The sequence below is a fragment of the Peromyscus maniculatus genome, chromosome 21 (assembly GCF_049852395.1).
Source record: "Peromyscus maniculatus bairdii isolate BWxNUB_F1_BW_parent chromosome 21, HU_Pman_BW_mat_3.1, whole genome shotgun sequence".
Taxonomy (NCBI): Eukaryota; Metazoa; Chordata; class Mammalia; order Rodentia; family Cricetidae; genus Peromyscus; species Peromyscus maniculatus.
The window spans coordinates 43,673,330-43,688,555 of record NC_134872.1 but is presented as its reverse complement, the minus strand read 5'-3'; the positions used below and the strand labels follow the sequence as shown (position 1 = coordinate 43,688,555).

The following is a 15,226-nucleotide window of genomic DNA, read 5'->3' as shown; positions in this document are numbered from 1 at the left end:
CCCGCCCGCCGGCCGCCGCGGAGAGGCCCCCGCCCGCCTCCTCCCCAGCCCGCGCGGGTGCAGCCGCCTCGGGCCTTCCCGGGCGGCGGGCCGGGCCCAGCGGGGCTGAGGGGAGGCCGGGGAGGGAGCGGCGGCGGCGTGTGCGGCGGGCCGGGGAGGGCGGCGGGGAGGGGAGGCGCTTTTTCACCGTCGGCACCGTCCTGTGTTTACCTGTGCGCAGCGGGGCTCCCCAGCTCCCAGCCCCTGAATCCTCCTCCCTCCTCTCTCTCTCTCTCTCTCTCTTTCTCTCTCTCTCTCCTCTCTCTCCCCCTCAGTCTGCCGGGCTCCCGTGGAACCTGCCACCCGACCGGCGAGAGACGGGCGGGAGGTGGCGGCGGTGACCGGCGGGCACGTGACCACGCTCCCGCCGTAACGGCGCCCGCCCCCCGCCGCGCGCCCGCCCGCCCCGCGCTCCACCCCGGCGCTGCTCCACCTCAGTGACCTCGCGTGTCCGGGGGCCGCTGCGCAGGCGCGGCCGGTCTCGGCGCGGCCCAGGTGTCTGTCTGACCGGGTGGGCACCGGGCGAGGAGGGGAGGGCGGACGTCCGGGGCCCCGGGCCGCGGCGGTGCGCATGCGCGCGGGGCCCGGGCCGCCGGCGTCTGCAGAGGGCCCTGCTGGAGCCGGGGGGCCCGGGCCGCGACCTCGGGTCCCCAGAGCGGGGCTGGCGAGGAGGGAAGTCGGGTCCGGGACGCCCCAGGCCCCTGGCGCTCCTGCCCGGGGTCTCCCAGGTCCCTGTCACCTGTCGGTGCCTCTGGTCCAGGGCTGTGGAGTGGCTGGCCGCTCCGGCCACTCACCTTCGTACGAAGCCGGAGAGAGAGGTTATGTTTCTAGCCAGCCCACGCCGGTAAAACCACAGAAGTTTCATCTTCTCACCCTGAATCTCGTCTCCCTAACAGTCTGATGACTGACAATTTGGGCAGATGACCACCCCCTGGTCTTGTCGCCCTGTGTCCTCTCATGATACAGAGTTACCTTTAACCTCCAGCACTGGAGTACTGCTGTTTGCTTCTCCAACAGGAACTCATTTGAGTGATAATGATAATTACAGTGACAAATACCTCATATAGTTGTTTTTTTTAATGCATCTCTTATTAGTCTGTCTTTACAAAAAAAAGCTCAAAAGGAAATTGGTTGTTAGGTTCAGAATAAGGAAACGGAGGCAGAGAAAGGTCAGAAGTTAGCTACCTTCCAAGGAAGGTATACCACACATCATACAGGGATTCCCTTTTTTTTCTAATGCCCTTCTTGTTGTAGCAGAAGCTGAACACGTTGAATGGGCTAAGTTAGTGCTTCTGGCTAGATGTAATCACTGCTGATAAATAAAATGTAAAAAATGCCCTCACTGAAAGTTCTGGCTACACTCATAATGACATTAGACTGCTGGATTCTGAGAGGGTAGAGAAACAGGACTAGCAACAGAATCCTAAGAAACATGAGGTTGCATCGTACAGAGAAAACAGGACGAAGCTGTTGTGTACATACTGAGCTTTTCCCAGCTAGCAGTCAGCCATATGATGGCTTTCTACAGAGTATAATGGACTTTCTTCCCCAGTCCCCACATGTCCATCCTGGTGTTAGTGGAATTGTGGGGGTCTCTGTATGGTCACCAGATGATACAGGGGACATCTGTATCCCCTCTTGAGGTTCTTAGTCTCGTTAATAGAATAAGAAAGGATGGAAACAAAGCCCATGGGCAATTTTATTAGAGTTTAAAAGAAAAACTCCAAAGAAGACAAGCTGTAAAGCTCAGCTGCTTCTCAGGGGAGGGAGATGGAGGAGCTAAGGGAAGCAGCCATGCACTCTGAGGTGGTTTGAATAAGAATGGCCCCCACAGGCTCATATACTTGAATGGTTAGTCATGGGGAGTGGAACTGATTGGATTAGGATTAGGAGGTGTGACCTTGTTGAAGGGAATGTGTTACTGAGGGTGGGCTTTTGAGGTTTCAATCTCTCTAATCAAGCTCCCTCCCTCCCTCCCTCCCTCCCTCCCTCCCTCCCTCCCTCCACCCCCTCCCCCCAACACCCTTCTCTCTCCTCCTTAGCTCTCAACTACTTCTCCAGCACCATGTCTGCTAGGCCTGCTTGTACATTCATGCTCCTCGCCACGATAATAATGGACTAAACGGACACTGTACGCAAGCCATCAATTAAACGCTTTCTTTTATAAGAATCGCCCTGGCCGCGGTGTCTCCCACAGCAGAACAGTGACTGAGACACCATTGAAGCTGGCACAGAGGGCAGACGCGTGGCCAGCGAGCAGCTGCGTAGTGAGGAGGGGGCTTTACAGAAACAAAGCCCAGGGTGTTGAGGGAAGCATGCTTAGGAAGAGATAGAAAGAAGAAACGGAAAAGTAACACTTTTCTGAAAAGCAAGCTGACTGACTAGCTGCACAGCTGCAGCCCTGCACAGGGGATGAGGATTCTAGAGGGAAAGGGGATCTCACTGAAGAACTAGATAGCCCATCTGTCTCTAGTTTGACTTAAGGTGAGCCCAGCTTTCTAGGGTAGCCCCTTACCCAAGTGAAGAGCCCAGTCCAACCGGAACATTAGGTCTCCAGGCCTAAAAGTACTTTGTCTTGATGGGGAGCTTTTTACTCTAACACTGCAATAGGCACCCAGCTTACCCACTAAAAGACGAGACAAGAAAGCAAGACATGAGAAATAGCCAGTCATCCTCCACGACCTGTGTCCTGGCTGTTCTGAGACTGGCAGGCCCATTTGACCTCACAAAATGCAACTCCATTATCCTTTAGATCACAACAGTAATTAGAGAGCCAGCTTCTCTCTGGCTCGTTCTTTATTCCCTCAGAAATAGTCTAGCTGTAAGATCCCAGTCTGCAGAGCACCACAACAAGGCAAAGAATAGTCCCTTTGGTTCAGGCTTGGGTGCTTTAAAGAAAAAAAAGAGTAACCTTAGAAAAACAAACTAAACTGATAAACAATAATTCCATAAAATATGAACATGGTATAAAATTTACTTGGAGTTATACAATTCATGTGCTTAAGATGGGAGAGCTATACTTTAAACCTACATCTCAGCGTTGGTGGAAGCAGTATCTATAGGAACTCTTTGTCTTTGTCAAACAGCCTGAAGCACAAAGAAATGCAAATTATATTTAGGAACTGTGGAAGGGACAGCCCTTGACTATAACAGACTTCTAAGCCTTTGTGAACACTCAACTTCGTCCATTCAAGCCAGGCTAACATGTTAATAAAATATATGTCCTGCAGTGAGAGGATTGTGGCCTTCTCTTTTTAAATTTTTTATCATTTATTACTGTTTTCACAATAAAACTTTGGTGCACTCAGTCCCATTTTGGTTTTCTTGCTTCTGAGGACCTGAAATGAAACACTCCCTCATTTCATCCTCTGCCCCATTTTCACACCACATCTACAGGACACAGGGCTGACTTAACTGTGAGACAGCTTAACTCTCATTCCAGTCATAGAAAATAAAATTGACATTATTTTTTAGAATGCCTACCAAAAAAAAAAGAAAGAAAAGAAAAAGCTGAAACCAAAAATCGATTTGTATGTAGTGTCTGCATACCTATGCGTGATAGACTTCTGGCTCCTCCTCCCTTCCAAATCTATTTTTCTCTTCTTCCATTGGAATTGAGTTTCAGCTGGGAACACAGCCATCCATCTGGAGGCTACATTTTCTATTCCCCCTTGTGGCTGGGTGTGGCCATGTGACGCTGTTTTCATCCATAGAATGCTAGAGGAAGCAATGTGTTCATTTTCTATATTACTTACTTTACCAAAAAAAAAAAAAAAAAAAAAAAAAACTTGCTCACCCTACTATGTTTCTCTATATATATTCCTGCTGTACAGTGTACAGAAATACAGACATAGTGACCTATCTCCCAAGATGCACAGCCTGGCAGAACAATCAGACAAAGCTGTTGGGTCTCTGGATTGCTACATGAAAAACTATCCAACATTGACTGCGTGCAGCAACTTTTATTAGAGAGAGAAATGCATAACATATTTAAACCACTGAATTTTTAAGCTTTCATTAAAACCATATATATATAATCACAACAGTAACTAAGCAGCCAGCTTCTCTCTGGCTTGTTCTTTATTATATGTATTTTTTATATATTATTATTTATTATATATATACACACACATAATACAACATATAAGGTATTATATTCTGCTAAATAAGTTGCTATGTGCAAAATCTTATGAAAAACTGTCTAGATCATCTTTTAAAGCATAAAAATATAAATGCATTTTCTCCCAGAAGTGATGTTGCATTTATAGATACCCGAGGTTAAATGCCTTAATACCATGAAGTCCATTTTACATTATTATAAGCAACACAGCTCATATTGTCAGCTCCTATCTTCATTAAAATATTTTCCCCATTCTGTTTTGAGTGGCTGCTTAAAAGGTTGGGCATTCTATAGGATATGAGCTTCTCAAAGCCTAGCAATGTGTCTTAGTCACCTCCAGACTTGTAGCACTTTAAGAAATGTCTTGTATTTGATGGAACTGTTTGGTTGGTTAGTTTTTGATACAGTCTTCCCTGTTATGGCCCAGGATGGCCTCAAAGGCATCCAGGTGGTTAAGATCATGAAATAGCTGAAACAAATAGAAGTAAATATGTTTCACATTATAGAAATCGTCCACTGCTACATGACTAAACAGACTATTATAACATGAATGTAATCAGTTAAAACAGCATACATCTAAATTTCCAGCTTCTGTGGGTCAAGAGTACATGGTTTAAATAGGATTTTTGCTTCCAGGTATCTCTGCATGTTTGTAAACAAGTTGTTAGCTAAGGTGTCAGTCCATGTGTGTTGCAGGCTCTTGGGGTTGGCAGCAAAGTGAGTTACTTGACAGTTTAGAATTGAGAGGTTCAATCTCTAGTTGACTATGAACAATGAGAGGCTACTCACAGGTCCTGCCATATGAACCTTACCACGCAGAAGCTCTTTTCATCAAAACAGGGCCAGAAATGACAAAGAATATAATCATGGACGTGACATTCCGTTCACCCTTCTAACATGTTCTCTGTTAGAAAGCATGGCTTAAGAAGAAGATATTGCACAGGCATGCACTGTCAGAGGCAAGAAAAATGGAAGCTGCCCTCATGTGTGCCAACTAGTGACAGGAGCAGACACAAATAAGGTGTGAGCATATAGATTATTCACACAATGACCTTTGGCCAGTGACAAAAGCAGACATAAATAAGGTGTGAGCATGTAGACTATTCACACAATGACTCTTGGCTAGATCATGAGAATGGCCACACACTTATTTGAAAGTGTTAAATCCTTTTAAATATGGTATAAAGGGAAGAGCATCTTTTGCCAGAGTTCTGTCCATTTGGAATAGATAAGTTGCAATACATTAACACACATAGTTGAGCTTCATAACCATCAGCAGTTTATTAAACTAATGCCTAGGAAGAAATTATTTTTAAAAGCTGACTGAAATATGAATATTGGAGGCATGTAATATATTTTTGTATCCTGGAAAATGTATAGCAAAAATGTCGTATTTGGTCTTCAGCACATTCAGGTGGTTCCATCCATTTGAATGACCAGTTAAAAACATTCAGTGGGCACAAAGGAAGACAGATGCTTAAGAACCAGTGATGGGAAAGATACTGATTAGCTATGTCACAAGGATGATAACAAACAACCCCAATATTTCAATGACTTGAAAAACAAACACTTATTCACTCAGGAGTTACAGGTTGGCAGTAGGTACCTGATCCCAATTGGATTGGCTGGACCAAAATGGGCTTTGTTGGACTCTAGACTTTTGGTTGACCTCAGGTCTGTTCTACATGTATGTGTTCCTCTATTGTCCATGTATATTCTGAGAGAAGAAGCTTGTTACATGTGTTCCTTATGTAGCTGGAATTTTTCCTGTGTCCTGGCCGGTGGTCAGGACAAATCTCTCCCACTCTCGTCCCCCAAGTAAACACACAGAGGCTTATATTAATTATAACTGGTTGGCCATGGCTCAAGCCTTTTGCTAGCTAGCTCTTATATCTTAAATTAGCCCATAACTATTAATCTGTGTATTGCCATATGTGCTGTGGCTTTACCTGTGTCCCATTACATGTTGCTCCTTGGGTGGCTTGCTGGCATCTCCTCCACTGCCCCATCCCACCCCACCCCACCCCACCCCACTCCCACCCCCTGCCTTCTTCCTGTTTCTCTCTTTGAATTTCCCATCTGCCTCTAAGCTGCCTTGCCATAGGCCAAACAGCTTTATGTATCAAACAATCAGAGCAACATGTATTCACAGTGTACAGAAAGATTCCCCCATCATCCTTACATGTATGTTCTGGGAGGAGAAGCTTATTTTAGTCACTTTTCTATTTCTGTGATAAAACGCCATGAACACAGCAACTGTCTTAGGTTTTTATTACTGTGAAGAGACACCATGATAGCTGGGCAGCGATAGTGGCACACATCTTTAATCCCAGCACTCATGAGGCAGAAACAGGTGAATCTCTCTGAGTTCAAGGGCCAGCCTGGTCTACAGAGGGAGTTCCAGGACAGCCAGGGCTACATAGTGAGACCCTGTCTCAAAAAAAAAAAAAAAAAAGACACTATAACTAATCGGCAGACATCAGGAAGAAACAGTGAGCCACTAGGCCTGGCTTGAACCTTCTGAGACCTCAAAGCCCACCTCCAGTGACACACTTCTTCCAACAAGGCCACACCTCCTAACAATGCCACTTCCTATGGGCCTATGGGGCCATTTTCATTCAAACACCACAACAACTTAGAGAAGGAAAAGTTTATTTGGGCTTCTAGTTCCAGTAGGTCAGAGTTCATGATGGCAGAGTCAGGCATTATGGCAAAGAGCCACTTACATCCTCGCTGCAAGCAGGAAGCAGATGGAGCACACTGGTGACTGCAGGAGGCTTTTGAAACCTCAAGTCCACCCCCAATGACATACCTCCTCCAACAAGGCTACTCTTGGTAATCCTTCCCAAATAGCCACCAAAGTGGGGACCAAGTATTCAAATGCCCCCGACTATGGAGCACATCTCATCCAAATCCCCAACAGCTACATGCAGCATATTTGTGTTCTACTCATGGCAGATGAGAAAAGGACAGAGGACAAAAGGTCATTCTGTGTTTCTTAAGGCTTAATTCATACTGCCATTTCCACTGACATTCTGCTGGCTTAAGGAAGGCATTCCACAAAAGCCACAGTAATCTGGTGCTGGAATCTATTCTGCTTAGTCTAGTTGGAGATGATATGAAGTTCCATGGCTGAAGATGTGATGAACCATTCCAATACATGGGGAGCTGAAGAATATAGAGGTATAAGGCAACTGAACACAGGTAACCAACAGCAGAGGCTGGTCAGAGTGCTTATACTCCATGAAGAGCTTTGAAAGAATAAGACATAATATCATGAAACTATCTCCACAGGCCTTGCACTCGTGCGGCATTGTGTTACTTTCATATGTAATTCTCTATAAAATACAAAACCTACTTTATAGTACCATAATAAAGGTAAAGATTTTACAAGCACAGGGGTCTTAAAAATTATGGGTCCCATGGCAAATATAACATAGCCTTTTGTGCCCGTCTACCATAAAGACAGAAGTCCTAACTACAATCAGAAAGGAGAAATCATGCATATTCAGGCATAAGAATGCAGAAAGAGTTATGGGCTCAGTTAGAAAATTGCTTGGAGAATTTTTATCTCATGGACAAAGCCTCAAGTAATATACAACATCATATACTGAATGTTTTAGTAGGTAACTTTATAAAGTCATTTTCTTTCCTTTAAAAAGGCTACAATGTCATAATCCAAATAAAATGAAATGTGTTTTCTTATTTTCTGTTTTTGTTCCAAATTTCAACATTTCACTTGATGGTTCTTTGTTAGGCTCTATTTTCTCATGAGAAAGTTGACTTCATGAACCTGGAAAACTGGTATTATTTTCTTTTTCTTTTTAACACACAAAATCCTGTGATCATCTGTTTTTAGCTTAGTAAATATTTTCTGAATAGTTAAGGTGGGTTAATATATAATCCACAGCTTGCCATTAATCTGGCTATTTGAAGGGCACTAGATACTATGCTATAGTAATTAAGTTTTAATTTTAATTCAGTTTGCACACTTAAATACCAGAAGTGGTAACACTGTTCTATCAAAAATACTTAAAGAACATAATGCTATTCCTTCCAAATTCTGTAGCGTCATAATGTGTCACATGTGTAGCCAACTCCCCCTGATATCAAATTATCAATTCATTTATGTATGCCTTAAGACATGAACAGATGCAATCTTGAAAAACTGGAGTAGAGCTAAATTTCATATATCAGAATATTCTCTCATTTAACTTTCATATCTTATGTTAAAACATTTGAAGGTATAGTCCTACAGCAAAAGCCTTTAGGGGCGTGTCTACTATTGAGATTCACAAAGGGACTGTCTAGACATATCTGATAGGCAACCTTATGATTTCCTGCTGAAATGCTCACAAATATACAAACGAGAAGAAAACCTGGCATATGGCACTGTAGACTCCAAATGAAAGAAGACAAGTTGTGAAGGAGTCTGTGGAATTTCAACTGACTGCTTCTTTGATAATGATGGACTGAACCCCTATTGAGCCACTGCCCATGAGTTCCTCACTCTGAAAGGAACATAATAATACATAATGGAAAGACAGGAACAAATAAAGCAGCACATCAAGACAAGGGAAGCTCTTGGCATGTCCTCGGAGACTGCCTTTAATTCAGTGTACAGACGCTTTGCTGATAGCAAATAAATGTGAGTGGAGCCAATGAGAGCTCAACTTCTGTCTTTGTTGAACTTAATTTGATTAACATTTACCTCTCTAGGAATTCAGAAGCAATTCCTAGCATGCACCACATCAGAAAGAGGGGTGAGTGAACAGAAAGGAGCTAAACCTTGGGATTCTTATTTACTCGATGGTAGGAGCTAAAAACAGTCAAATAACTATTTACATACGACACTCTCCAAAGAAAAATCGCAGTTATCAGAGAACTTAATCAGAGACTTCGGTGTGGGTAAGAGGAGAAAACTGAAACATCAGACCAGCAAATATAGCTATATATCCATATATAGGTATAGAAACATGGACATTTAGTGACTGCTTTATTTGTTTGTGTACTTAGGATTGTACACATGGCCTCATTTATACTAAACACCTGCCTACACTACACTCAGCCCCTGGTAGACATATACTCACATCCTAGGCCAGCAGTTCTCAGTTAGAGCTCCAGTGCTTTCAGAAGGAGCAATGTTTTCTTTCTTGTATGCAACAGTTGACTTCATGGGCACTTGTTTCAGTGTGTTCCCAGTATCAGTGTGGGTAGCAAAGACTTAAGGCAGGGAGCAATAATCATCTTATTATGCTTAAAGATTCCACGGGTCAGGAATTAGATAGTCATACTTAGGATGGCTTGGCACTTCTTTATCTAGGCTTCAGTTGGGGAAAGGTTAAGATGGGGTGGATGGCCACTAGGGGCTGGAATCATCTAAATGTATCTCTAGCCACGTAATGTGGCATAAGGGCAAGATGGATTGAAAGTCTGACTGCCCATCGCTGCCTTCCCTTGGAGTCTCTCTTCATGGCTTCACTCTACTCTGCAAGGTACCCCCCGAGGACCCTCAGGTTTGCATGCACCCAGCGCCCGGGGCTCTGAGTTGAAGTGTTTCAGGGAGCAAAGTCAAAGCTTCATGGCCAGCAGCAGCACTTCTGCCTAATAGGTTAAGAGTGAACTTATCACGCCCACATTTGAAGTCAGGGACAGTTGTGTTTTTCAATGGGAAGAATAGCCAGGGCAATATTGGATCAACTTTAGAAAATAAAATCTGCCACAACCTGTCACTGAGATAATGCCACAACAATTTAATCCAAAAACATAAAAACACAAGTTATTATCTTCTTTGTAATAAAGACCAAATGTTTTGATACAGAGTTTACTAGACTAAAATCAAAGTGTTCCCCTTTTTAGGAGGGGGGTACTATTCATTTGGACTGTTAGTGAAATTCAGTTCCTCGAAGTTTGAGAATCAGGTCTTCATTTTCTTGATAGATGACAGGTAAGGGATATCCCTGGTTTTTAGAAGTCATTCACATTCCTTGTTTATGACCATTTTCTTCCTTAAAAACCAACAACACTACCAAGTCTCATTCTCCTGTAACATCCCTCTGATCTTTATTAGATTATCATACCTCTCCTAGACTCAAACACAGAAAGGTGGAAAAGTCCAGACAGTCTCTTCATAAATTTTAAGCCTTTAACAGCTTAAAGTTTCTTTTGTTGTTTAAAGTAACATGCAAAAGTTTCAAGGATTAGTATAGAGCCATCTCTATATGAATAAAAGAGCCAAGGCTCTGCCTGCCTAACACATATCCTACAATATCTACTGATGTTCTGAAATTTTCCTTTTGATAATGGCCAATCCCTGGCTAGATATAATTGAGATTTTGCAGATCAAAGTTGCCCTTCAGATTTAGATCTGAGACTACCCAAAGCCATTCTAGCCAATCTGCCTACTGGAAAACACTGGGCACAAACAATAATGCTCTATGAATTCCAAAAATTGGAGGCAGAAAAAAAATCATTTATGGTGGGTAGATGGCCTAGCAGATAAGAATGCTTGCTGACCTTTCAGAAGACACAAGTTCAGTTCCCAGACCTTCATCAGACAGCTCACAAAGACAATTCCAAAGGATACAATATTCTCTTCAGGCCTTCATAAGCTCCTGAATATACATGCATAGACACATATAGAAATATGCATATACATAATAAAATAATTTTTAATTTTCATTTAAGTGGAAATGGCATATATTTATAATCTCAGCACATGGTAGAGGGAGACAGAAAAATTATGAGTTTGGGGTCAGTATGAGCTATATAATAAGGCCCTATCTTCGAAATTTCATTTTAAAAATCATTTTAGGGAATGGTTAAACTTGATTGTCAACTTGACAGGATCTGAAATCAAGTTAAGTCTTGACAAAGCTGTGGCAGCCTTTCTGGAAAGGGTAACTGAGGGGAGAAGTTTCTCCCTCACAGCAGGTGGCACCAGCCAAACAGTGGCCCAGGTTAAAGGAAGTCCGAGGGAAGCTCAGGGTCCTGCCAGCCTTCTCTGTCTTTACTCACTCTGTAGACCGGCCTGGCCGCTCTTAGCTGCTGGCATTAGAGGCAACTGTGACATTTTTAGTCTTCAAACATTTTATAGTAAACGTATTATTTTTGTTATTGGAATTTTTTTTTAAACAGTCCTTGAATTCTACCATTCTGTCCTGTAGTGATAGCACAGATCTGAGGTTTGTACTTCTCATTCTTGCTAAAGAATGGCTGAAAGTTCTCTCTCTCATTTTGGGAGAACTGAGAGCCCCAAGTTGTTTCTCCATTCTGCCTCCTGGGATGAACATCTTTCACAAGCTTGTATTGATTACTTGTATTTTTTTTTTTTAAATCAACTTGACACAAACTAGAGTCACAATTCCTTACTTCAGGTAAGGAATTGACTCCGTTAGATTGGCCTGTGGGCATGTCTTGGAGGACATTTTCTTGATTTATTGACAACTGTGGGTTGTACCACCCATGGGCAGGTGGGGCTGGGGTTGTATAAGAAAGTAAGCTGAGCAAGCCATGGATATAAACCAGTAAGTAGTGTTCCTCCATGGTCTCTGCTTCAGTTTCTGCCTCTGGGTTCCTGTCTTACATTTCTGCTCTGATTTCTGTTCATGATAGACTGTAAGCTGTTAGATGAAATGCACACTTTCCTCTGCAAATTGCTTGTGGTGTCATGGTGTTTATAACAGCAACAGAAAAAGCTAGCTAGGGTAAAGCTTTAGAGATAGTCTCTCTCTCTCTCTCTCTCTCTCTCTCTCTCTCTCTCTCTCTGTGTGTGTGTGTGTGTGTGTGTGTGTGTGTGTGTGTGTGTGTGTGTGTGTGTTTTACTACAGATTAAACCTAAGGTCTTACACATTCTAGGCAACTACTCTACAACTAAGCTATATCCCTAGACTTAAAAACAAACATACAAACAAAAACTTTAGACAGGTTTTTTCTAAGTTATTCAGGCAGGTCTTGAATTGGCAATTGACTCCTGCCTCAAGTAGTTGGTCACAGGCCTGCACTAACAAGCTGAACTTACAATAGCTAAAAGATTGAAGTAATGCAAATGTCCATCTACAGATGACTAAATTAAAAAACACAGCAGATACACACAAGGGAACACTAGAAATCTTAAGGAGGATAGAAATTTTGACACAGAACTAAACATGGATGAGCCTGGAGGACATTGTGTGAAATGAAATAGAACACAAATGCACATATACGCACACATACATACAACTTCACATTCCTAGAGACATGCTAAGTGAAAAAGGACACACTCACACACAACATGCACACACCACACGTACACACCACACACAGACACCATATCACAAACACACACACACACACACACACACACACACACACACACACACACACACACACCTTTACATTCCTAGAAACAGAAGCAGAATAGTAGTAACCAGAAATTGTAGGGAAAGGAAAATACAGAGTTCTTTTAATGAGTACAGTTTTGGTTTTAAAGAAGAAAGTGTTATAGAGATTGCACATGAATTCACTTAACAGCTGTACACTTTTTTAAAAATTAAGATGCCTCTGGGTGGTGGGGCATGCCTTTAATCCCAGTACTTGGGAGGCAGAGGCAGGTTGATTTGTGTGAGTTTGAGGCCAGCCTGGTCTACATAGGGAGTTCCAGCATAACTAGGGCTGTTACATGAGCAAATCTTGTCTCGAGAAAATAAACAAAATAAAACAAACAAACAAACGAAAAGATTCCAGCCTTTCTATCAGGTGTGCTTTGCCATAACTTTTCCAAGAAAAGTTTCAAATAGAGACAAAGAATACCGAAAGGAAAAGCAGAAAGTGCTGTGTAAGACAGGCAAGACAGTGTGTGTCACACACCAGCAGGACCTGAGCACTGGGCCAGCGGGACTGTCCCTTTGATTACTGCAAGTCTTCATTTACTAAATTTGTCCACTGCTTTATTAATTCTGTGAGATGAAGACTGTGCATATCCACTTGTCACCGATTAATGGATACCTGAATAACATGTAGCACTCACAGGGCAATAAGCTTTCCTGAAGCCACAATCTTAGGGAGACTCAATCCAGAGATCAGCACTGTGAGGAAGTGGACCGTGAATGACATTTGGGGGATTCTTTATTTTCCCGAAAAACTCTGCGTTTAGTTGAATATATGTACTTTCACTGGAAGAAGGTTTTTGTTGTTGTTGTTTTGTTTTCCCCCCATTGGCAGATTTTCAAGGGTCCCCAAGGTTGAGGAATATTGTTACCGAACCAGGCACTTTGGCACACACTTGCAATTGCAGCACTTGAAGGCAGAAGGATAAAGAGTTCAAGGCCAACATCAGCTGCATACTAAGTTAGAGGCTAGCCTAGGCTACATGAGATACTTTAAAAACCACAAAACAATATAAAACATGGCATAAGGAAGTGCTCCTTGCATGGTACATCTATTAAATGTCCCTGGTGCCCGTACATTTCAGGGATCTCTCCAGTAGTAATCTAGACAGAACATTTCTGTGCCCAGGATGTTGTGGATTTAACAGGCTGAGCATGACTACTCTTCATGGCTAGACGTTTATAACATACATTTTCTTCTGTAGAACAAACTTGAATGGATTCAGTTTTAGTCACATCTGTGACAAATTCTTCAGTTATCCGTCTGTTCAAGATCTGTTATAAATTCAGTGTCTTTGACAGTGACACCTGCGTCCATAGCAGCTCTTCCCTGCTGGGTTGAAGTTTTCTGGAAACAACCTCACAGACACAGCCAGAGATATGTTTCTATGGCAAATAGAAATTTCATCAATTTGATAATAAAAGTTAACCATCACATTCCCCATCCTTTGCCCTTCCATCTCACCAAACATTTTGATTTAGATTGGTTTGGAGAAAGGCTTGATCATTGAGATTTTTGTAAAGATACTCTAGAAATTCTAATCTTCAACTGGTGTGGAAATTTTAAATCTATTTAAATGATTGTGCAATCTTCTCTTAGATCTCATCCCTCAATTTGAAAAGCAGTGTTGAAATAGTCTCTTTGGTGTTGTAGTGATGTTCAAGTGTTCTCGTTAGTATTTATTTATTTATTTATCTACCTATTCACTTATTTATTGTAATACTCTCTTTCATGTACTTAACTGTATCTCAGGAAACTGAGGCTTGTACTTGCTTATCTATTGTGGCACTCAGAAAAACGCACTTGAAGCATGTAGAAAAGACAGAGCTTTTCAAACTTTCCTCTTAGGCTTCAGTGTGGTAGAGAATTACCTGGCATCCTCAGTGTAAAAAAATCTGACTCAGTATGTCTACGTTAGGGCTTGTGATCAGTGTTTCTAATAAGTTCCCGGGGAAAGTTCACATTGCAGGTCCATGGGCCTCACTTGATCAGCATGGTGAAGATGTTTTGGCGCTCCTCTTAATTATTGTTTTCTCCTTTCTCTGGCTAGATACCTCTGCATTCTTTCTCTTCGTTTTGTATAATCTCTTACAAGGCAAAGAGTATATTGTTTCCTTCCCATTGAAAGACAGATTACGTCATATTTGGGGCCCAAGATTTCAAAGAATCCACCTCTCAACCTCAAATGGGCAGGTAGGTGAAATTGAAAGTTAAGTATCAAAGGAGTCAGTCCCCACTTGCTGCTGTTAGTGTGTCCTGCTGCTATAGTATACTGTGGCAGCAACACTCATGTATGAAGGTGTACATGTGTATCTACTTGTGAGGCAATGAACATTCGAGATTTATTTTATCCAATTATACAAGAATGCTAAAGCATTCTTTTTAAACACTGAAACCAAGTAGTATTTGCATAGCATGATATTTTTGCTTATATTTAGCACTGTTTTATGCTGACATCACATATTGACAAATTCCTGTCTTTACTAGTATATCAGCACTTTGAAGGCAATGACTATTATGCCTTGCTCATCTTTGCATCACCCCAGAGCCTACTAGGTACTCAGTAAATGTTTCTTCAACAGTGACTGTATGCATTGTTAATCACATGAAAATGCTCAGCGATGCCACCTCAAATCTCAGCAGCTTAAAATGATTAGCATTTATTTTCTTAGCACACTAGTCTCTAGATGAATGATTTGT

The 15,226-nt window shown here is 42.3% G+C and overlaps 2 protein-coding genes across 32 annotated transcripts in view; one reads left to right on the top strand and one right to left on the bottom strand.

The window, feature by feature from the left end:
• Tbc1d5 (TBC1 domain family member 5) overlaps positions 1 to 613 on the bottom strand; it is a 453,313-nt gene extending 452,700 nt beyond the window's left edge. For 23 of the 31 annotated variants that reach the window (XM_076557545.1, XM_076557570.1, XM_076557552.1 and 20 more), the window contains exon 1: positions 211 to 422. The gene's annotated coding sequence lies outside the window, so the exon portion shown is untranslated. Of the gene's footprint in view, positions 1 to 210; positions 423 to 472 lie in introns of those variants that run through there. The other 8 variants (XM_076557560.1, XM_076557565.1, XM_076557572.1 and 5 more) reach the window with 8 other exon arrangements.
• Positions 419 to 3,767, top strand: LOC121824736 (uncharacterized). The gene is made up of 2 exons (XM_076557573.1): positions 419 to 883; positions 2,082 to 3,767. Exons 1-2 carry the CDS (start codon positions 611 to 613, stop codon positions 2,148 to 2,150), a joined length of 342 nt encoding a protein of 113 aa, XP_076413688.1. The 5' UTR covers positions 419 to 610; the 3' UTR covers positions 2,151 to 3,767.
• Positions 3,768 to 15,226: the final 11,459 nt, after the last annotated feature.

What these genes read in the sequence shown, in the direction of transcription:
- LOC121824736 (XM_076557573.1), top strand. Translation starts at nt 611, where the DNA reads ATGCGCGCGGGGCCCGGGCCGCCGGCGTCTGCAGAGGGCCCTGCTGGA. An exon ending in TTTCTAGCCAGCCCACGCCG is followed by an intron (nt 884 to 2,081) that starts GTAAAACCACAG and finishes TCTCCTCCTTAG; the next exon opens with CTCTCAACTACTTCTCCAGC.